General features: G+C 46.0%; 1 protein-coding gene across 1 annotated transcript in view; it reads right to left on the bottom strand.

The window, feature by feature from the left end:
- The window catches only part of slc30a5 (solute carrier family 30 member 5), a 47,059-nt gene extending 28,433 nt beyond the window's left edge, over positions 1-18,626 (bottom strand). The window contains exons 1-3 of the mRNA XM_070879608.1: positions 18,176-18,626; positions 12,491-12,613; positions 9,129-9,195 (exon numbers count right to left, since the gene is read on the bottom strand). Of these exons, the coding sequence (XP_070735709.1) occupies positions 9,129-9,195; positions 12,491-12,613; positions 18,176-18,246 (261 nt within the window). The 5' untranslated portion in view covers positions 18,247-18,626. The remainder of the gene's footprint in view (positions 1-9,128; positions 9,196-12,490; positions 12,614-18,175) is intronic.
- Positions 18,627-22,114: the final 3,488 nt, after the last annotated feature.

Raw genomic sequence — 22,114 nt, 5'->3', positions numbered from 1 at the left:
TCCTCCAAAAGGCACTCACAAGGAGATGTGGGTACAATCAATGCAGCCCTGTATATTTGGAAAGCCAGCAATCCTAGAGAAGCCCACAGCCCTGTCACGCATTGCCTGGGTGGTCATTCCTCCGGGCGTATAGTGCAGCAGTCACTTGCCAAATGCAGATATGTGTTGCATGTTGAGAAATGGTGCACACATTCCCAATTGTGGCCTGGACTGATCCAGATGCATAAAATAAAAGTGCAGCTGTAACCTTCACTTCAACTGACAAAGCAGTCCTCCTGACGCTTCTAGGGTGCAGGTCCGCTTTTTTAACTCACAGATCTGTTACAACTTCTTTGCAGAAACGCAGCCTTCTGACACAGTCTGCATCACTCAAGTGCAGGTATGAACGCCTGTCTCAATATACCCGATGTGGGTAAGGCCTCCTGCCCATCATCCTATGTGCTCGGAGGTTCCTCATGCAATGATGTCGAATCAATTGTCTCTTCTGCAGCACCATCATGCAGAAGGCATGCATGAGGTATGGTATTGTAGCTTTGCAAGGAGCTCAAAACAGCAGGACAAAGGACTCGAGGCTTCTCTCTCTCTCTCCTCTCTCTCCCCCCCCCCCCCCCCCCCAAGGTCGACGCCCTAGTATGGACCACATCCTGGTCTGCGCATGCGTGATAGGCTTGCTTAGAATGGGAAGCTAGGCATTCAATAAAGACATTTGGGGCAACGAAGTCGAATGCAATTCTTTAATTTTTTCCAAGTACAACCCCATCATCGATCGAACGTCTCGTCACCGGGCTCGAGTGTCGGCTGGCAGAATCGCTCCCTCCCCCGGACACAGGAGCTCAGCGTCCATCACCACTCCCCCACCACCCGGGCTTCTTTTGAAGCTGATGTAAATGGGTTTTCACCCCTTCAGTTCAGCTTGTCCACTTCCCTGCCCGCTTTCAGTTAAGAAACTGTCTATCTCTGTCTTAAATTTATTCAATGTCCCAGCTTCCACTGCTCTCTGAGGCAGCGAATTTCACAGATCCACAACGCTCTGAGAAGAAATGTCTCCTCATCTCTGTTTTAAATGGGCGGCCCCTAATTCTAAGGTCATTCCCTCTAGTTCTAGTCTCCCCCATCAGGGGAAACTTCCTCTCTGCATCCACCTTGTCAAGCCCCCTCATAATCTTATACGTTTCGATAAGATCACCTCTCATTCTTCTGAATTCCAATGAGTAGAGGCCCAACCTACTCAACCTTTCCTCATAAGTCAACCCCCTCATCTTCGGAATCAACCTAGTGAACCTTCTCTGAACTGCCTCCAAAGCAAGTATATCCTTTCATAAATATGTCTAAGGCTTTCCATCCCTTCAGTTTGGCTTCCACTCCCCCCCACTCTCCCCGGGCTTCTTTTGAAGCTGAACCCCGGGTCCCAGTGTCCAGGCAAGGGAGTGATTCTGCTGGCCAACGCTCCAACCCTTGGACCCGGTAAGGAGACATTCGGTGCTGGCATGGTACTTTGAAAAAAATCTAAAATTAAAGAATTGCATTCAACTTCAATTTTCTCTGTTTTGACTTTGAAAAAATTAAGCTGCATGATGTATATTCTTTGTCTTCTTGACTCCCTCCAAAACTTTGCATAAGAAGAATGGCATCTTTGTATGCTGATTTGTTAATGTGCGCTGCTTTATCTTAAGTGCCCAGAAGGTTTTTCGGGAGTGGTCACATACACTGCCCTAGGAAAAATGTAAGTTGGCCAAACTTACTTAAATGTGAAAAACTAGCACAGACATCAGGCTATGACGCAAAAAAAAACTAACCTAAAAAACATCGTAATTGAGCTGGTGCAGAAACTTTGGGGAAACTTGGGTATTTTAATTTACGCAAAAAAAAGCGGCGAGCACCAAAAACACGGTGCAGATAACTGGGGAAAATTGAGCCCAACATCATGACTAGTTAATCTAACAACCAGAACTTGGCAGGCAAGCAGTTTTAAAAGGTCAAAATATGAGGTTTGCCTCAGGTGGAAAGTATTTGAAATCTTCCAGACCAGTGGAATTTTGCTAATGCTAAATCAAAATTTGATGCTTGCCTCAGGTGGAAAATATTTTGACACCGTTAGACCAATGATGTTACCGAAGGGTGAATCGGAACTTTGGATTTATTTGACGAGCGCAGCTCTCCAAAGGCAAAAAGACACCACTCAATTTTGCACAGGGAAGTCCCGGTTTCAAAAATATTAAGAAAAGTTTTCTGAGCTATTGGATATTCTTATAACACAGTTTCACTGTTAACATCCTATTTCATAGAGCTTTCCATGTACATACATGGCTTGAAAAAGGGCCCAGAAGGATCAAAATTTGCTGAAGATACCAAATTAGAGATATTGTAAAGAGTGAGGGTATAAGGATGTGTGCATATATGTGGCAAATAGGCAAATACAATTCTTGTAGATAAATGCGAAAAAGAATGAACAAACTTGTGTTTATATAGCGCCCATCATGTTCTAAGGATGATCCAATGGATTATTTTTAAACTGTATTTACTGTTGTAATGTCAACACAAGACAAAATACAGTGGGCAATTTGCACAAAGCGAGATCCCATAAACAATAAAGAGACAAACGACCAAATAATCCGTTTCTACTGGTGTTGCTTCTGAGATAAATATTGGCCTGGACACTGGGAGAACGACCCTGCTCTTCTTTGAATAGTGCCATGTGATCTGAACACTCAGATCTTTATGAAGAATGGCACCTCCAACAGTGCAGCACTGGAGTGTTGCCCAGATTATGTGCTCAAGTATCGAGGGTGGAGCTTGAACCAGTGACCTTCTGACTCAGAGCCAGCGCTGACAGCGTTACATTTTAGGAAGAGAGAGAATGGAAACAGATGCTAAACCACGGCCGTTTGTCCTTGTGGACTGGATAGGTGCATACCGTGGGACCTCGGGGGCCACATGCAAAATTCATACATTTCCATTAACTTGCATATATCTCAAGTTGCTCTAATTAACAGAGTTGGTATTCTGATTGAAGATTTATCCACTAATGAGGCAACAATCCTTAAAAACAGCCATTTACAAGCCACCAGGCCCACAAAATGCAAACATGACAAACCAGCAAATAAGAAATATAAATGCAAACAGGACTCAGTCGCCTGGACTTCGAGGACAGAACGCCATGATTTAGATTTCCACGACCTGGGACTACAGTTTGGAGAACACACAAATCTTATAGGAAAGAAGGTTGTACTGACATAGCAAATGACAGTGATATCTGGTATTTAGAGTAGTTGTTGCAAATATTAAGCGTACAGTAATAAGTTTGATGTGGTATTCATAAATGTACATTCGGCCCCAAGATTTCAGAAATATTTTGTCTGGAGTGGGGTAAGCGATAAAAATGAGAATATCTGACATATAGAGCTAAGAATCTAACAGGACTTTTTTGAGACCTGACATAACATTTGAAGATTTTTTCCCCTTCATCATATTAAGTCAGTTGTTAAAAATTATTTCTTAAAACTTTGCATTCACTTAAGTTTGTGGTCTTGAATAGTCTTTTGGGGCAGGTGAGGTTAATCATATCCATGTGACTAACGAACTCAATACAATCGCACTATTTCGAAGAAGAGCAGGGGAGTTGTCCCCAGCGTCCTGGCCGATATTTATCCCTCAAATCAACATCACAAAAACAGATTATCTGGTGATTATCACATTGCTATTTGTGGGAGCTTGCTCTGTATAAATTGGCTGCCACATTACATTTCCCACATTACAACAGTGACTATACTTCAAAAGTACTTCATCGGTTGTAAAGCGCTTTGGGACGTCCTGAGGTCGTGAAAGGCGCTATATAAATGCATCTTTCTTTTACATAAATCCATCAAACTTTACCTGATTACGCAATGTATTTTGGGTAAGACTTCAAAATTAAGTAATTGGGAAGTGCTTCAACTTTAAATTGAAAGTAAACCACATGTACGTGTCAGACCAGTTCTACATATAAAAATCAGTTGAAAAAAGGAAACTCCTGTTCCTCTTCGCACAGCGCTAGAGGATCTTTTACATCCACAGAACCATTGGAACAGGTAGATGGTTTAATGTCTCATTTTACTTCCTTCCGACTCAGAGGCAACAGTGCTACCAACTGAGCCAAACTGATACTCCTAGCTCCTATATTACAACATTATTATGCTGAAGTTAAATTAAATAAGGTAGTCAAGGAGAGTTCATGAATTAGCTTTGTGTGCGACACTCCTTGATAGTTTAGTGGTGGAAGAGCATCCGGGAGGGCGCTGAGCACCTTGAGTCTCGTCGCCGAGAGCATGCAGAAAACAAACGCAGGCAGCGAAAGGAGTGTGCGGCAAACCAGACTCTCCATTCACCCTTTCCTCCAACGACTGTCTGTCCCACCTGTGACAGAGACTGTAATTCCCATATTGGACTGTTCAGTCACCTGAGAACTAATTTTTGGAGTGGAAGCAAGTGTTCCTCGATTTCGAGGGACTACCTATGATGATGGTGAGTTTAGTGTCCTATAAACTATTATCTTTGGGGTCTCGGATTCCGTCCACTAAGGGGCACAACGGACATGATCTTCACTGCGCGACAAATCCAAGAAAAATGTAGGGAGCAGCATCAACCTCTGTATAGGGCTTTCTTTGACCTCACAAAGGCCTTTGATCTCAACCGCGAGGGATTATGGAGTGTTCTTCTCAAATTCGGCTGTCCTCAAAAAATTCGTCACCATCCTCTGTCCTCTGCCTGCTTCACAATGATATGCAAGCCATGATTCTTACCAATGGATCCACCACAGACCCAATACAACTGCAGACCGGGGTCAAGCAAGGCTGTGTCATTGCACCAACACTCTCTTCAATCTTCCTCACTGCAATGCTTCATCTCACCCTTAACAAGCTCCCCGCTGGAGTGGAGTTAACCCTCAGGACAAGCGTGAAATTGTTCAACCTCCGACGTCTCCAGTTCAGATCCAAGATTGCTCCAACCAGTCACTGAATTACAATATGCAGATGACGCTTGCGTTTGTGCACACACGGAATCCGAACTCCAAACCATCGTCGACACCTTCACTGAAGCGTACGAGAGTCTGGACCTTACATTAAACATCAGTAAGACAAAGGTTCTCTACCAACCAGCCCCCGCCACACAGTACAGCTCCCCGATTATCAAGATCTATGACGAGGCCTTGGACAATGTGAACCACTTTCCATACCTTGGGAGCCTACTATCAGCAAGGGCAGACATTGACGACGAAGTCCAACACCACCTTCAGTGTGCCGGTGCAGCCTTTGGTTGCCCGAGGAAAAGAGTGTTCAAAGACCAGGATTTCAAACCTGGCATCGAGCTCATGGTCTACAGAGCAGTAGTGATACCCACTCTCCTATATGCTTCAGAGACATGGACTATGTACAGTAGGCACCTCAAAGCACTGGAGAAGTACCACCAGCGCTGCCTCTGAAAAATACTGCAAATTCATTGGCAGGATAGGCGCACCAACGTCAGCGTTCTCTCTCAGGCCAACATCCCCAGCATTGAGGCATTGACCACGCTAGATCAGCTTTGATGGACGGGCCACATTGTCTGCATGCCCAATGCTAGACTCCCGAAACAAGCACTCTACTCCGAGCTACGTCACGGCAGGCGAGCTCCAGGAGTGCAGAGAAAATGCTTCAAGGACACCCTCAAAGCCTCCTTGGAAAAATGCAACATCCCCACCAACTCTTGGGAATCCCTGGCCCAAGACTGCTCAAAGTGGAGGAGGAGCATCCGAGAAGGCACTGAACATTTCGAGTCTCTTCGCCGGGAGTACGTGGAAGTGAAGTACAAACAGCAGAAGGAGCGTACGACAAATCAAGCATCCAATCCACCCGAACCTCCAACCACCGTCTGCCCCACCTGCAACAGAGACTGTAGATCCCATATTGATCTCATCAGTCAGCTTAGAACTCATTTTAGTGTGGAAGCAAATCATCCTCGACTCTGGAGGACTGCCTAAGAAGAAACTGTATTAACCACCAGTCTCCCTTGGTATTCTTGCATTCCTGTAAAACAGGAAACTAGTACTTGACTAAAGGGGAATGGCAGGCAGTGACTAGTGGGGTACCGCAAGGTTCTGTGCTGGGCCCCAGCTGTTTACATTGTACATTAATGATTTAGACGAGGGGATTAAATGTAGTGTCTCCAAATTTGCGGATGACACTAAGTTGGGTGGCAGTGTGAGCTGCGAGGAGGATGCTATGAGGCTGCAGAGCGACTTGGATAGGTTAGGTGAGTGGGCAAATGCATGGCAGATGAAGTATAATGTGGATAAATGTGAGGTTATCCACTTTGGTGGTAAAAACAATTATCTGAATGGTGACAGATTAGGAAAAGGGGAGGTGCAAAGAGACCTGGGTGTCATGGTACATCAGTCATTGAAGGTTGACATGCAGGTACAGCAGGCGGTTAAGAAAGCAAATGGCATGTTGGCCTTCATAGCGAGGGGATTTGAGTACAGGGGCAGGGAGGTGTTGCTACAGTTGTACAGGGCCTTGGTGAGGCCACACCTGGAGTATTGTGTACAGTTTTGGTCTCCTAGCCTGAGGAAGGACATTCTTGCTATTGAGGGAGTGCAGCAAAGGTTCACCAGACTGATTCCCGGGATGGCGGGACTGACCTATCAAGAAAGACTGGATCAACTGGGCTTGTATTTCACTGGAGTTCAGAAGAATGAGAGGGGACCTCAGAAACGTTTAAAATTCTGACGGGGTTAGACAGGTTAGATGCAAGAAGAATGTTCCCAATGTTGGGGAAGTCCAGAACCAGGGGACACAGTCTAAGGATAAGGGGTAAGCCTTTTAGGACCGATATGAGGAGGAATTTCTTCACCCAGAGAGTGGTGAACCTGTGGAATTCTCTACCACAGAAAGTTGTTGAGGCCAATTCACTAAATATATTCAAAAAGGAGTTAGATGAAGTCCTTACTACTAGGGGGATCAAGGGGTATGGCGAGAAAGCAGGAATGGGGTACTGAAGTTGCATGTTCAGCCATGAACTCATTGAATGGCGGTGCAGGCTGGAGGGGCCGAATGGCCTGCTCCTGCACCTATTTTCTATGTTTCTACGATTAGCACAATTTACACTGGGTTTCCCTGCTGGAAATAAGGCAAAAGGTTTACTGCAAACACCAGCTAAGAACAAATTTTATAAAGATTTTCAAAAACAAAGTCTCCTAGTACAACATAAATCCCAGATGTCTTCCAATGCAAGTCTCAGATGACTTTTCATTGCACATCAAAGTACAAGCATATAACATACATCAAAGGATTTGCCTATTTCTTTGCCCTACCATCCAAGTGTCTCATGGCATCGACTCAAAAATGTCCTTTTTGTTTATGTACATCCTTGAAATGGGACACACTGAAATCATGACTTGGATTGGGACAAAAAATGGCTTTGATTCTACAGCGCAAAAGATACAGCGCCAACATTATTTTGGCTTATTGAAAATTCAACCTAGAAATGGAAGTATTCAGTTTTATAAATGTGTAGGCAGGACTGACAAGCATTTGGAATTTGCAAAACAATGCTTCAGAGATTAATTAAACAAAGACAGTGTTGAAAAGAGAAATTTAAAGAGCTAATGATCTTAATCAGATCTACACACTACATAAAATAAATGAGCTTCTTCTAAAAATGACAAGGGCTTATACTCTACTGAAATAATATTAAAAAAAACACAATTTACTCACTATAAATATTTGTTAAAAGATATGATGCAAGCAAGACCAGTTGATTTGGCCATCTTTACTACAAATTTTAAACCCATGCTATTTCAAGGTAAAACCAACCTTTGCCTAGTTACCAAAGGAAATAACAGAATTACCTCACAGATGGGCTTCAGCGTTCACAATTCCCAAAATAAATTAGAAGCAAGTGTTTTTGTTTTCTGGGAGATAACCTATTTATTCTCTTTGAAGAGTCAAAAGTCCTCATCGACGACTCACTTTTAACAGCATTGTCTTTTTGGACTTAAAAATCAGTCAGAGGAAATACCTTATTTTTCATTGCCATACGCATCAACAGTTATGCCATTCTAGGAACAGACGGTAAACCGAGATCTGCTCTCAGGTGGACATAAAAGATCCCTTGGCACAATTTCAAAAAGAGCAGGGGAGTTCTCCCAGTGCTATGGCCAATATTTATCCCTCAATCAACATGACTAATACAGATTACCTGGCCATTACCACATTGCTGTTTGTGGGAGTTTACTGTACACAATTTGGCTGCCATGTATCCTACAATACAACAGTGACTATACTTCAAAAGTGCTTCATTGGCTGTAAAGTTTTTTGGGACGTCCTGAAAGGTGCTATATACGTGCAAAGTGATTATCTGCAGGAATATTTTTGTGTCCTTTTACGCATGCACATGGTCGGCCCTGCCCCCTTTTGCACATGTGCACCCCATCCCCATCTGTGCACGTGCGCTGTAACCGAGGTCTGGCCGCCCACACACACTACCCCACAGTTGTGGCTACAGCGCAGGGTGGCCCACACTTTGTTCAGCTCCGTGGGAGAAGGGGCCCGGGTGGAGAGAATCAGATGGGGAATCGGAGGGAGCTGAGGGGCGTGGGGGAAAGAGAGAGAGATGGGGGGGGGGGGGGAAATCGAATGGAGATACTGGAGGGGGGGGGGAAAGAGAGAGATTGAGGGGGGGAAATCGGATGGAGATTTCAGTGGATGCAGTACAGAAGGGCACTTTGACAGTATGCACATCACATTGGTTATATCTAACTTGCTGATCTCCATTTATTAACAGTATTTAAAAATGATAATTATGCATAGCATTTTGATTTTGCCCAGCTTTCTTTCCATCTTTTCTGAATGAGATTCATTGTGAGATTATAGTGTACTCTTAACTTATACTCACTAGTAAATGAACTGACATCACCTCAAATAGTTAAAATCTTTATGAACAGTCGATATTCATTCCATCAGTGGACTACATTTAAAGCTACGGCCCACCCAGAACAAGGACAGAGTCCTAAATTCACTTGGCCAACTGCTAGATATAAATCCACAGGAGGCTAAATCAAGTTATGGTTAATGACAGCTGCAGTTATCTTCTTGAAACACAATTTAACTCACCTGTCGTCTGGAGATTGGTTTGCCAGAAGAAAATGGTTTTTGAAATAAAACCAAGAATATCGCAGATCTGACAACAGAAAGAATAGAATGAGTGCTTAAGGATAGTCTTAATTTTCCAACTTGGATCAATAAATAGATAAATAAAACAGGAGATGGATGTGGGCTTCACCATCCTTCACTATCAGCTGAAAAGGTTAGTGGATACAGGGGGAATTCATTTAAGGGGAAGTTTTTGTTGTTGACATTTATCAACTACCTCTTAAATTAAATACCTCATATCCACTATCCTAGCTACAGTGTTGATGAATGAAGCCAGGGGTCTGCTTCAGCTTGATGGAATAAGTGCTCTCCACAGGTACCCTCCTTCCCATAGAAGACCTGGCAAACTTGTCCCTCTAGTAACCCCAGGTGCAAATATCAAGAATTTAATCCCAACCTCAAAAGACCATAAACAGCTTGATTTTATTCTATTTCCCACACTAATCAACCCTGGCTCTGCCAACTTAATGTAAAATTAGGAGCTTTACTTGTAGGATGGAGAATGCTAAACTAATTTTACAAAGGATCCTTATAGCCAGCAGACAGAGGATAGATACTGCCATCCCAGCAGAGTAATCGGAGGTAAAAAGCTGTCATCTAACCCACTGTGCCAGCCAATTGGTTTCTCCTTCTGATGAAAGGTCATCAACCTGAGACGTTAACTCTGTTTCTCTCTCCATAGATGCTGCCTGACCTGCTGAGTATTTCCAGCATTTTCTGTTTTTATTTCATATTTCCAGCATCTACTGTATTTTGCTTTTGTTTTCTAATTAGGCCAGGCACAATTTACTAGTTTATTCCCATTAAAAGATTTTAGTAAAAGCTGCAACAATATGATGGCAGATAACAGAAACAATATGATCCATAGCCTTTAAAAGTCAAGCAAACCCCCCTTATTCTGCCCCATGGCTCACAGATACAGAAATATACGCTCTTGAAAAGCAGGCTAAAATGTAAATAAATTATTTACAATGAGCAACATCTTTGTTTTAGCAGATATAATACAAAAATCATACACTGTATTACCAGAAGAATGACATATTAAACTGCTTCACTAACGTGAAGTTTCTTGGTTAAAAATTCAATTTTTCTTATTGGTAAAGTGAGGGAAACATTCCTGCATATTCAATGCAGATGAATTGGGATTTTGTTTGCGAGGGCAAAGGTAGAATGATGCCTAAAATAGGCACATAATTCGACCCGTCATTAGCGACAAAGTAGGAGGAAGGTGGAACTGAATAGGTTGGTCGGACTCTACCTTAATTCCTTAGAATTTTTAAATGTAACTTCAGGAAGGATAACAGGATGGTAAATTGCATTTTAAAAGAAATGTGACTCCTATAAAGTTATTATAAAATCAATAATGATTTAGAAATATCACATAATCCATTTTTCCCACTAAGTTCCGCATTCTTGTGCAGAATGCCAGATACTATGGGCCCAAGTTTCGAGCCGCGCCTAGAACGGCGCAGTCCCGACCTGGACGCCCGTTTTTCGCGCCACAAAGTGTGCCTAAAAAAAACCTCCGTATTCTCCACCTCCCTGCAGGTCCACTGGCCCTCGGCGCAGCGCAGCAGGGGATGTAGGGGGCGGAGCCAGGTCCCTGCGCTGAAAACAGTGCCGGGACCTCTGCACATGCGCGCTACACTGGGCGCGCATGTTCAGTAGCTCCAGGCGCCCAAAACTGTGTGGGAGGGGCCGAAACACGCAGCCCCTAGCCCTGGCCGAATGGCCTCACTGGGGCTGCGTGAATAAGGCTCCTCCCACGGCCAGCTCCTGCTTCCTCCCGACCCGACTCGACTCCCGCTTCCTGCCTCCGGACCGGACCCGACACCGACCTGACCCCCGCTCCCTGCTCCCCACCCCACCCCCCCGGACCCGACACCGACCTGACTCCCGCTTCCCCCCCGCCTCCAAACCGGACCCGACACCGACCCGACTCCCGCTTCCCCTCACCCCCCCCGCCTCCGGACCGGACCCGACACCGACCCGACTCCCGCTCCCCCCCACCCCCCCCCGCCTCCGGACCGGACCCGACACCGACCCCCGCTTCCCCCCACCCTCCCCCCTCCGGACTGGATCCGACCTGACCTCCCTCCCCCCCAACCCGAACCGAACCGAACCGACCTCCCTCCCTCCCGCCCGCCACCCCCCCGACCCGCGCTCCCCCCGACCCGACCCAACGCCACCTACCTGTAAATCTGGTGCTGGGGACGGGTCCTGCCCGAAGTCGCGGGCCCGGCCTGTTCAGCCTCCCTCCCCCTTCTCCTTCCCCCCCCCCCACAATCTCCTTCCCCCCCCCCCACAATCTCCTTCCCCCCCCCCACAATCTCCTTCCCCCCCCACAATCTCCTTTCTCCCCTTCTCCCCCCCTCCCCCATCCGCTCCCCCCCTCTCTCCCTCTACCCCCCTCCTCCCCCTCCCCTCGCTGTCAGAAACACAGACACTGACAGACAGAGAATGAGAGACACACACAGATAGAGAGATAGAGACACTGACAGAGACACACTGGGGGGGGGGGGGGATATCCCAGCACGCTGTTGGAGGGCTCCCGGTGCTGCAATCGGTAAGTAGAAAATGTTTTATTTATTGATTTAAAAAAAAATTATTTCTTATTAATTTTTTTGGATTGATTTATTGATGTATTGATCATTTATTATTGATGATGGCTCTTTATTTGTAAAACTGAATTGTTTAATGTTTGTAAACTTCCCTTTAAACCCCCCCTCCCCCACGCCTGATTTTCTAAAGTGTAGACAAGGTTTTTTTGAGCGTACAAAAATCTTCACTTACTCCATTCTAAGTTAGTTTGGAGTAAGTTTTCACTCACAAAACTTTGAAATCAGGCGTAAGTGGCTGGACACGCCCCCTTTTGAAAAAAAAAATTCTGTTCCAAAGTGAAACTGTTCTCACTGACTAGAACTGGAGCAAACTAAATGACGAGAATTCCGATTTCTAAGATACTCCATTCTACACCAGTTGTTCCTAAAAATCAGGAGCAAATCATGTGGAAACTTGGGGCCAAAATCACAATGAGTTCAAATTAAGAGAATTGTACTTTCTCTCCCTTCCGTCCTCTTTATTGTCATTATGAAAAATGATTGTGATGACATAGCAACAGAAAATCACAGACTTTCTAGAAAAGATTAGCTTTGTGAATTTCTACAATACTGTGATTACCAATAGAGATTAATACATTTTTAAACAACTGCAATGCTGCAGAATCGCACAATATATTCAACCAGTGTCAGGTCTTGTGTAAATAACTTGCAGTTTCTATAGAGTGATTTTGAATGATGTGCATATTCAATTCATAAACTTACCCCAGCTGGATTATGAAGACAAACTGGACAATATGGACAACTTTAAGGAGATCATATGATTCAAAAATTCCAATAACCTTAAGGAACTTAGCCAGGCACAGCAGTGTGATGTATCGAGTTAGCCTGCAGCAAAATGTCAAATATAGATTAGAATTTATTATACACCCTTGAATTAAATAAGACAAACGGGAAATCACAATAATGCTCGTAATTTTTGAACTGTGGGTACAGGTTCAGCATACAGACAGCATGTGCATTTACAAAGGCACTATCTGGCTTATTTTTATACCGCATCCCTCAATAGAAAGTTATTTTCTCCTCTTTCAAAATTTCACAAGCACAGTACTCTGCTTAGCATCATAGAATGATACTGAAGGAGGTCCTTTGGCCCATCGTTCCTGCTCTTTGAAAGAGCTATCCAATTAGTCCCACTCCCTGGCCCCATAGCCCTGCACAATGTCCCCCTTCAAGTATTTATCTAATTCCCTTTTGAAAGTTATTATTGAATCTGCTTCCACTACCCTTTCAGGCAGTACAGTCCATAACAACTTGCTGCGTAAAAGCAGTTCTCATCTCATCTCACCTCTGATTCTTTTTCTACTAATGCTCTGTTAGGGGATAAGGTACCTGTGGTCTTCACCTGTGGTGCTCTGCACATACTTGGGTGACTTGCATGCCAATTCTCTCCACCATTGTGGGGAGAGTCCTTTATTCTTCCACATGTCATCCCCCATTCTTGATAACTCAACTAGAATTAGGAAGGCCAGATAGGGACCTGTAGGGTTAACCCATAATCCACACAATATATTTAAATGTTTGTCAAAAGCCTAGAGTTCAAAAGTATTCTGCCCACACTGTCTTTGCAAGGTAGCACACTGAAATATATTGCACCAACCAGCCAACTCTGGTCCAGATTGATAAAGGCATTTTATTTGAATAGAACTGTTTAAACTAGATTAAAAGTTATTTTACTTTCCCAGCAATTGAACAGCAGAAATAGAACATGCAGAATTGGACCCTACCAAAATTTAATTTTTTTTTTTTTAAAAAGACCTGTAGAGAATATGAACCCAAGCATTCAAATATCAATGTATTAAAATAGGTGAGGAAATTGCAGATCTGCAAGTCATAATTTTCCAAAGCTTTCTAGATTTGGGAATTGTACCTTTAGATTGGAAAATACATTTAAGAAGGGAGAAACCAGGTGACTACAAACCAGTCAATTTATCAGAGGTAGGTACTGGAATCTATCATTAGGGACAGAACGACTGAGCACTTGGACAGGTATGAGCTGATCAGTGAGTCGTGGATTTATGAAGGGTAGGTCATGTCTAATCTAGTTGAATTTTTTTGAGGTCACTGCATGGTGGATAGGGGAGTGTCTATGGATGTTGTCCATATGGACTTTCAGAAGGTATTTGATAAGATCCCGCACAAGAGATTAGCAGCACATGGCATTGGATGCAACCTTCTGACATGGGCTGGTAATTAGTTGGGGGGTAGATGACAGAATAGGATAATGGAATGCTGTCTGATTGGCAGGATGTGACAAGAGGTATTTTAAAAAAGGAGGGAGAGAGAAAGCAGGGAATTATAGACCGGTCAGCCTGACCTCAGTAGTGGGTAAAATGATGGAATCAATTATTAAGGATGTCATACCAGCGCATTTGGAAAATGGTGACATGATAGGTCCAAGTCAGCATGGATTTGTGAAAGGGAGATCATGCTTGACAAATCTTCTGGAATTTTTTGAGGATGTTTCCAATAAAGTGGACAAAGGAGTACCAGTTGATGTGGTATATTTGGACTTTCAGAAGGCTTTCGACAAGGTCCCACACAGGAGATTAATGTGCAAAGTTAAAGCACATGGGATTGGGGGTAGTGTGCTGACGTGGATTGAGAACTGGTTGTCAGACAGGAAGCAAAGAGTAGGAGTAAATGGGGACTTTTCGGAATGGCAGGCAGTGACTAGTGGGGTACCGCAGGGTTTTGTGCTGGGCCCCAGCTGTTTACATTGTACATTAATGATTTAGACGAGGGGATTAAATGTAGTATCTCCAAATTTGCGGATGACACTAAGTTGGGTGGCAGTGTGAGCTGCGAGGAGGATGCTATGAGGCTGCAGAGTGACTTGGATAGATTAGGTGAGTGTGCAAATGCGTGGCAGATGAAGTATAATGTGGATAAATGTGAGGTTATCCACTTTGGTGGTAAAAACAGAGAGACAGACTATTATCTGAATGGTGACAGATTAGGAAAAGGGAAGGTGCAACGAGACCTGGGTGTCATGGTACATCAGTCATTGAAGGTTGGCATGCAGGTACAGCAGGCGGTTAAGAAAGCAAATGGCATGTTGGCCTTCATAGCGAGGGGATTTGAGTACAGGGGCAGGGAGGTGTTGCTACAGTTGTACAGGGCCTTGGTGAGGCCACACCTGGAGTATTGTGTACAGTTTTGGTCTCCTAACTTGAGGAAGGACATTCTTGCTATTGAGGGAGTGCAGCGAAGATTCACCAGACTGATTCCCGGGATGGTGGGACTGACCTATCAAGAAAGACTGGATCAACTGGGCTTGAATTCACTGGAGTTCAGAAGAGTGAGAGGGGACCTCATAGAAACGTTTAAAATTCTGACGGGTTTGGACAGGTTGGATGCAGGAAGAATGTTCCCAATGTTGGGGAAGTCCAGAACCAGGGGTCACAGTCTAAGGATAAGGGGTAAGCCATTTAGGACCGAGATAAGGAGAAACTTCTTCACCCAGAGAGTGGTGAACCTGTGGAATTCTCTACCACAGAAAGTAGTTGAGGCCAATTCACTAAATATATTCAAAAGAGAGTTAGATGAAGTCCTTACTACTCGGGGGATCAAGGGGTATGGCGTGAAAGCAGGAAGGGGGTACTGAAGTTTCATGTTCAGCCATGAACTCATTGAATGGCGGTGCAGGCTAGAAGGGCTGAATGGCCTGCTCCTGCACCTATTTTCTATGTTTCTATGTTTCTATTCCCTAGGGATCTGTACTGTGGTTTCAGCTTTTCACTATATATACACACACACACCAGTATCTCTCAATAACTTGAATGAAGGAATAGAGTTGCACATCCAAGTTTGTAGATGACAGTTAGGAAGGACAGTATGCTGCGTAGATAGGATCAGGAATTTTAAAAAAGATTAACTGAGTGGGGGCAAAGTTGTGACATAAGAACATAGGAATTAGCAGTAGGCCATACATCCCCTCGAGCCTGCTCCGCCATTCAATAAGATCATGGCTGATCTTCGACCTCAACTCCACTTTCCTGCCCAATCTCCATATCCCTTGATTCCCCTAGAGTCCGAACATCTATCTTGGCCTTGAATATACTCAACCCTCAGCATCCACAGCCCTTTGGAGGTAGAGAATGCCAAAGATGCACAACCCTGAGTGAAGGAATTCCTCCTCATCTCAGTCTAAAATGGCCGAGCCCTTACCCAAAATGATGCCTCCTAGTTTTGGACTCTCCAGCCAGGACTCAGCAGCTACCCTGTCAATCCCCTTCATAAATCTTACATGTTTCAATGAGATCACCTCTCACTCTTCTAAATTCCAGAGTAGAAGCCCAATCTACTCAATCTCTCCTCAAAAGACAACCCCCTCTCATCCCAGGGATCAATCTAGTGAACCCTTATTGCAGTTTGAGCTCAATGTGGAAAAGATTATCCACTTTGGATCTGAGAAAAACAAATATTACTCACTATTTTGAAAATGTGACCACATTTGTCATCATTAAGTGCAGCCCTGTATATTTAAATGGGTTTGCAATGTGTCACTCCAAATTTATATTTTTCTTCCAGATGTTGATCAAACTGCTGTGCAATAACAGTTTCTGTTTTTATTCCACGTTACTTTTTTTATTTTCTGAAGGTACTGACTCCTTACTGGTGTGCAGTCCACAAACACCAGGCATCCTACAATAACATATCCAGATGGCCATTCTTCAAGTGACGTCTCAGCAGTGAGTGTCAGCAAGCTACACAACTGTAGGGCCAATCACAGCTGATCCTGATCTTACCCAATAACCACACACACCTCTGGCAGAGACAAAGAACCCTACCTCATACAACAGGTAGGTATCGTATGACTTTATTCAAGGCCAGAGTGGTTTCCTGAACTACATCCGTGAGGCACTTTGGGGCGTCTCACTATATTAATGAATGCAAGTTTTGTTGATCAGGCAAGTGTGTCAGAGAGGAATTTTCCAGATTTCCCCCCTAATCGACTTGGGTTTTTAAGCATGAGAGGGAAGATAGGGCCTCGGTTTAACGTTTCATCCGAAAGACGGCACCTCCGACAGCGCAGTTCTTCCTTAGCACTGCACTGGAGTGTCAGCCTAGATTTATGTGCTCAAGTCCCGGGAGAGGGGACTTGAACCCACAACCTTCTGACTCAGAGGTGAGTGTGCTACCCAGTGGGCCACAGCTGACACAGTAATCAGTTGGAGCCCCAAATTCTGATAACCGGTGAATTAATTTGTTCAATAACTTGGATTTATATAGCGTTTACATGGTTTCCGGGTAGGATGGGGAGTGTATGGCCCCGATTTTAACTCCAGTTGGATTTCCCAGCTCAAGGTAGAGTTAAAATTATAATCTGGTCTCAATGATGACCGCAACATGCATATATAAAGGACCCTGCTGGCTCCGGGCGTGTGTTCTCGCTGCCTGATTGGGAGAGCGTTGTTAAAATTACAGATGTTGCGATTTCAGACAGGTAAGAGCCAGGGCGATTTTAACTGTCTACCCGCCAGGTTTCCACTGAGCGAGTAGGGTTAAAATCAACCCCCCATATATGTAATATGATGCACAAGACATCACCTGGGTGTGGGACAGGCTGAGTGGACCAGTGTTCTCGATGTTGGGGAAGTCCAGAACCAGGGGTCACAGTCTAAGGGTACGGGTAAGCCATTTAGGACCGAGATGAGGAGAAACTTCTTCACTCAAAGAATTGTGAACCTGTGGAATTCTTGATCACAGAAAGTTGTTGAGGCCAGTTCGTTAGATATATTCAAAAGGGAGTTAGATGTGGCCCTTACGGCTAAAGGGATCAAATGGTATGGAGAGAAAGCAGGAATGGGGTACTGAAGTTGCATGATCAGCCATGATCGTATTGAATGGTGGTGCAGGCTCAAAGGGCCGAATGGCCTACTCCTGCACCTATTTTCTATCATTCTAGTAGGGGAGCTGAGTCTATGATCAGATCAGCCATTATATTAAATGGCAGAGCAGGCTCGAGGGGCCAGGTGGTCTACTCCTATTTCTTATGTCTTTTGCTGACCTTTATTTTTCCATATCCTGATCCCCGGCCTCCCTCGATGTAATTCGGGACCTAGAATGTCAGGTCCCTCATTGAAACACCTGTGAACTCATCCCTTTTTGATGTGGAAGTGGGTCATCCTCGATATGAGGGACCGCCTGATGCTAATACTTAACCCAGAGGTGCTGAGGCCAATTGTAGACCCTTAGGACAAGCTAGTGAGAGGAACAGATTGGAGCTTGGACTTCCGCAATCCGCCACTGGAGCCGATTCTAATTCCACCAGCTTAAATGCTGGAAATACTCAGCAATATTTTGCTTTTGTGTTTCCACGAGTTTAAAAGGGGCCTTTGTAAACCGGCGCCAGCTGGATAGCTGACCGTCCCCAGAGACCTTTACCTGGAGCTGGGCGCGTCCACCGGGCCCAACCTGGCGCTGGAGATGATGTTGCTGCTGTATTTCTCCGCCATCGTGTCAGCCGGCGACACTTGCTGCGCTTTCCGCGGCCGGCTCCTCGCTACATCACCCCCTCCCTCCCCCGCGCTGCCGCCCTAGCGAGTCGCCATCCACATTAACAGGGGGCCCGGCCCCGGCTGACCAGGCCCGAAGCCTGCGGCTGGAGTCTGTCTCCGAGCGGGCCGCCTAGCGCGGGCTAGGTTCCTGGGCGGCCACGTCACGCGATGGGATCAGGTGCCGAGAGGGGCAGGGGGTGGAGTGGCGCTTCACACAGCCCGACTCAGCGGCAGGCCCACCCCTAGCAACGGGCTGGCGATAGCTGCCAGCCGGGCCCTCCCGAATAAACACACACACCCACCACTGCCGGCCGGCGCTTTCCGACCTCCGCCAATCCCGCCCCCTGCCGGCCGGCCCCTTCCGACCTCCGCCAATCCCGCCCCTGCCGGCCGGCCCCTTCCGACCTCCGCCAATCCCGCCCCCTGCCGGCCAGCGGTGCCTTCCGACCTCCGCCAATCCCGCCCCCTGCCGGCCAGCGGTGCCTTCCGACCTCCGCCAATCCCGCCCCCTGCCGGCCAGCGGTGCCTTCCGACCTCCGCCAATCCCGCCCCCTGCCGGCCAGCGGTGCCTTCCGACCTCCGCCAATCCCGCCCCCTGCCGGGCAGGCGCCTTCCACTGGCCTGCGCCTCCTGATGAAGGGGGATTCCAGGCCTCCCCACACAAGGCCTCCTTGCCAACTGGCTCTAACCAGTACATCATTCTCTTCCTATACCCTGCAACACAGGGCGGTGACATTAGTTTAGGTCTGTGGTGCATCTGTTGTTCAGGATCATAGAAAATAGGAGCAGTAGTAGGCCATTCGGCTCTTCGAGTCAGCACCGCCATTCAGTATGATAATGGCTGATCCTCAATCTCAACACCATATTCCCACTTTTTCCCCATACCCCTTGATGCTTTTTGTTTCTAGAAATCTATCTCTCTCTTAAATATATTAAGTGACTTGGCCTCCCCAGCCTTCTGTGGTAGAGAATTCCACAAGTTCACCACCCTCTGAGTGAAAAAAATGTCTCCTCATCTCGGTCCTAAATTTCCTATCCTGTATCCTGAGACTGTGACCCCTTGTTCTAGATTTCCCAGACAGGGGAAACATCCTCCCCGCATCCAGTCTATCTAACCCAGTCAGAATTTTACACGTTTCAATGAGATCCCCTCTCATTGTTCTAAACTCTAGTGGATACAGCCCTAGACGACCCAATCTCTCCTCATACGACAGTCCTGCCATCCCAGGAATCAGTCTGGTGAACCTTCACTGCACTCCCTCTATGGCAAGTATATCCTTTCTTAGGTAAGGAGATCAAAACTGCACACAAAACCCCAGGTGCAGACTTACTAAGCCCTGTATAACTGTAGTAAGACATCCTTGTTCCTGTACTCAAATCCCGGTTTGCATGTTGTCGTGGAGCAGGTGGAGGATGGTGACAAATTTTGAGGCAGCCGAAACGGAGGAGGACGCTCCATAATCCCTCACAGTTGACAGTGTCAAAGGCCTTTGTGAGGTCAAAGAAGGCCATGTGCAAGGGTTGATGCTGTTCCCTACATTTCCCCTCTAGTTGTCGTGTGGTGAAGATCATGTCCGTTGTACCCCTTAGTGGACGGAATCCGCATTGTGACTCTGGGAGGAGCTCTTCAGCCACAGGGAGAAGTGTAACATCCCCACCAGCACCTGGGAATCCCTGGCCCAAGACCGCCCTAAGTGGAGGAAGAGCATCCGGGAGGGCGCTGAGCACCTCGAGTCTCGTTGCCGAGAGCATGCAGAAACCAAACGCAGACAGCAGAAGGAGCGTGCGCAAAACACCCACCCTTTCCTTCAACGACTGTCTGTCCCATCTGTGACAGAAACTGTAATTCCCGTATTGGACTGTACAGAGTGGAAGCAAGTCTTCCTCGATTTCGAGGGACTGCCTATGATGATGATGATTGCTCCAACAAAGAGCCACGAAGGCCAAAGCAAAATACTGCAGATACTGGAAATAAAAACAGAAAACGCTGGAAATACAAATTTAACGAGAGTTAATGGTTCAGGCCGATGACTTTTTGTCAGAACACAAAGGGCCTCCTTCAATGCCATTAACTCATATGGTTCTCAGGGTGTCAGCTGTGGCTCAGTGGGTAGCACGCTTGGCTCTGACTCAGAAGGTTGTGGGTTCGAGTCCCACTCCAAGGATTTGAGCACAAAAATTTAGGCTGATACTCCAGTGCAGTGCTGAGGGAGTGCTGCATTGTGGGAGGTGCTGTCTTTCAGATGTGACGTTAAACCGAGGCCCCATCTGCTTTCTCAGGTGGACATAAAAAACCCCATGGCACTATTTTGAAGAAGAGTAGGAGAGTTATCCCTAGTGTCCTGGCCAATATATATCCCTCAATCAACATAATAAAAACAGATTATCTGGTCATTATTGTAGTGTATGGAGTCAGACAGAACATTGTGAGCGCAAAGTAAAGTGTGACCTTAGTTTTTTATTGCACATCTCCAGAGTTCCTCTCCAACCTGTGAAGCCTCTTTATATACCTGTGCTCCCAAGGGATTATGGGATCCCTTTGGGACTCCAGGGAATGAGCCCTCTGGTGGCTGTACAGAGTAAATACAAGTTCACATATATAACAACACTTCCCACCCCCCCGCCCCCCCAAAGTCAACAGTGTAACTATTTACAATGTGAGTCGATCTGGGGCCCTTCTTGCCCTGGTTGATCGTCTCGGTGTGAAAGCTGGTGTTGTTGAATCATTTGTTGGTCCCTCGCTGGGCTGCTGCGCAGCTGGCCTTGCTGGGCTGCCTGGTGTGTTGGGTCCTGCAGGGCTGCTGTGGATGATGGGTTCTGTTTCGTGTTCAACCGTGGTGCCGGTTGCCACTGGTGTGTATGTTAGGGGATCAAAAAAGGTAGGGTCCAAGGTGCGTTGCTCAGGATAGTCCGTGAATCTGAGTTTGATTTGGTCCAAGTGTTTCTGGTGAATGCGTCCATTTGAAAGTTTGACCCCGAAACACCCTGCACCCCCTCTTTGGCCACGACAGTGTTGCGAAGCCATTTGGGACTGTAAAGTCCTTACTCTATAGTATGAAACCACACAAGGCACATTCTGGGGACAAGATCACTCTATGACCTTAACTCTTTATTCACAGGACTCCAAAGACAATGACCCTGCGTGGGACCTCCCTTTTTATACCTGTGTGATCAGGTCTCCCACAAGTTCACCCTGTGTGGTCAAGGTGTGCATCTAGGTTGAGTGTATACGGTAATACAGTGGTGTTACATTGTGGTTATATACATGACATCACCTTCCCCCCCATTGGGATCATAGGTTTAGTCTTTCAGGTGGCCTACGCTCCCTCGTGAAGCGCCGCAATTGGGGCTGTGGTTGTTGGACACTGACTTGAGTGTCTGTCACCTGTGGTGATTCCGGCCTGTCCGGCTGACCGCAGGGATTGCGCATTCTTCTGATTGCTCTTGTTGCTCGTTCACTGGCGGTGTTGTGAGCTCCATCTCATGGTCTTTTTCAGGTTCCTCTGTGTCGATGCTGAACCTTTTTTTTTTTACTCGGTCCAGATGCTTACAGCATATCTGACCATTATTGAATTTTACCACGATGACCCTATTCCCCTCTTCCTCAAGCCATTTGGGCCCCATGGCGTGATTGAGGATGAATACAGGATCATTTATTTCTATACATCTCCCCCTCGAATTACGGTCATGGTACTCGTTTTGTGACTTGCGCTTGCCCTCAACTATGTCGGCGCAGCCCTGACGTGGTTGATGCCATTGCCTGACATAAACTCCTGGAATTCATAGCTCGTGAAATGGGTTGCAAAGATCGCATATATTCAAAAAG

The sequence above is a fragment of the Pristiophorus japonicus genome, chromosome 1 (assembly GCF_044704955.1).
Source record: "Pristiophorus japonicus isolate sPriJap1 chromosome 1, sPriJap1.hap1, whole genome shotgun sequence".
NCBI classification, from domain to species: Eukaryota; Metazoa; Chordata; class Chondrichthyes; family Pristiophoridae; genus Pristiophorus; species Pristiophorus japonicus.
Note: the sequence above shows the minus strand (reverse complement) of the source record. Positions and strands in the feature narration are given on the sequence as shown.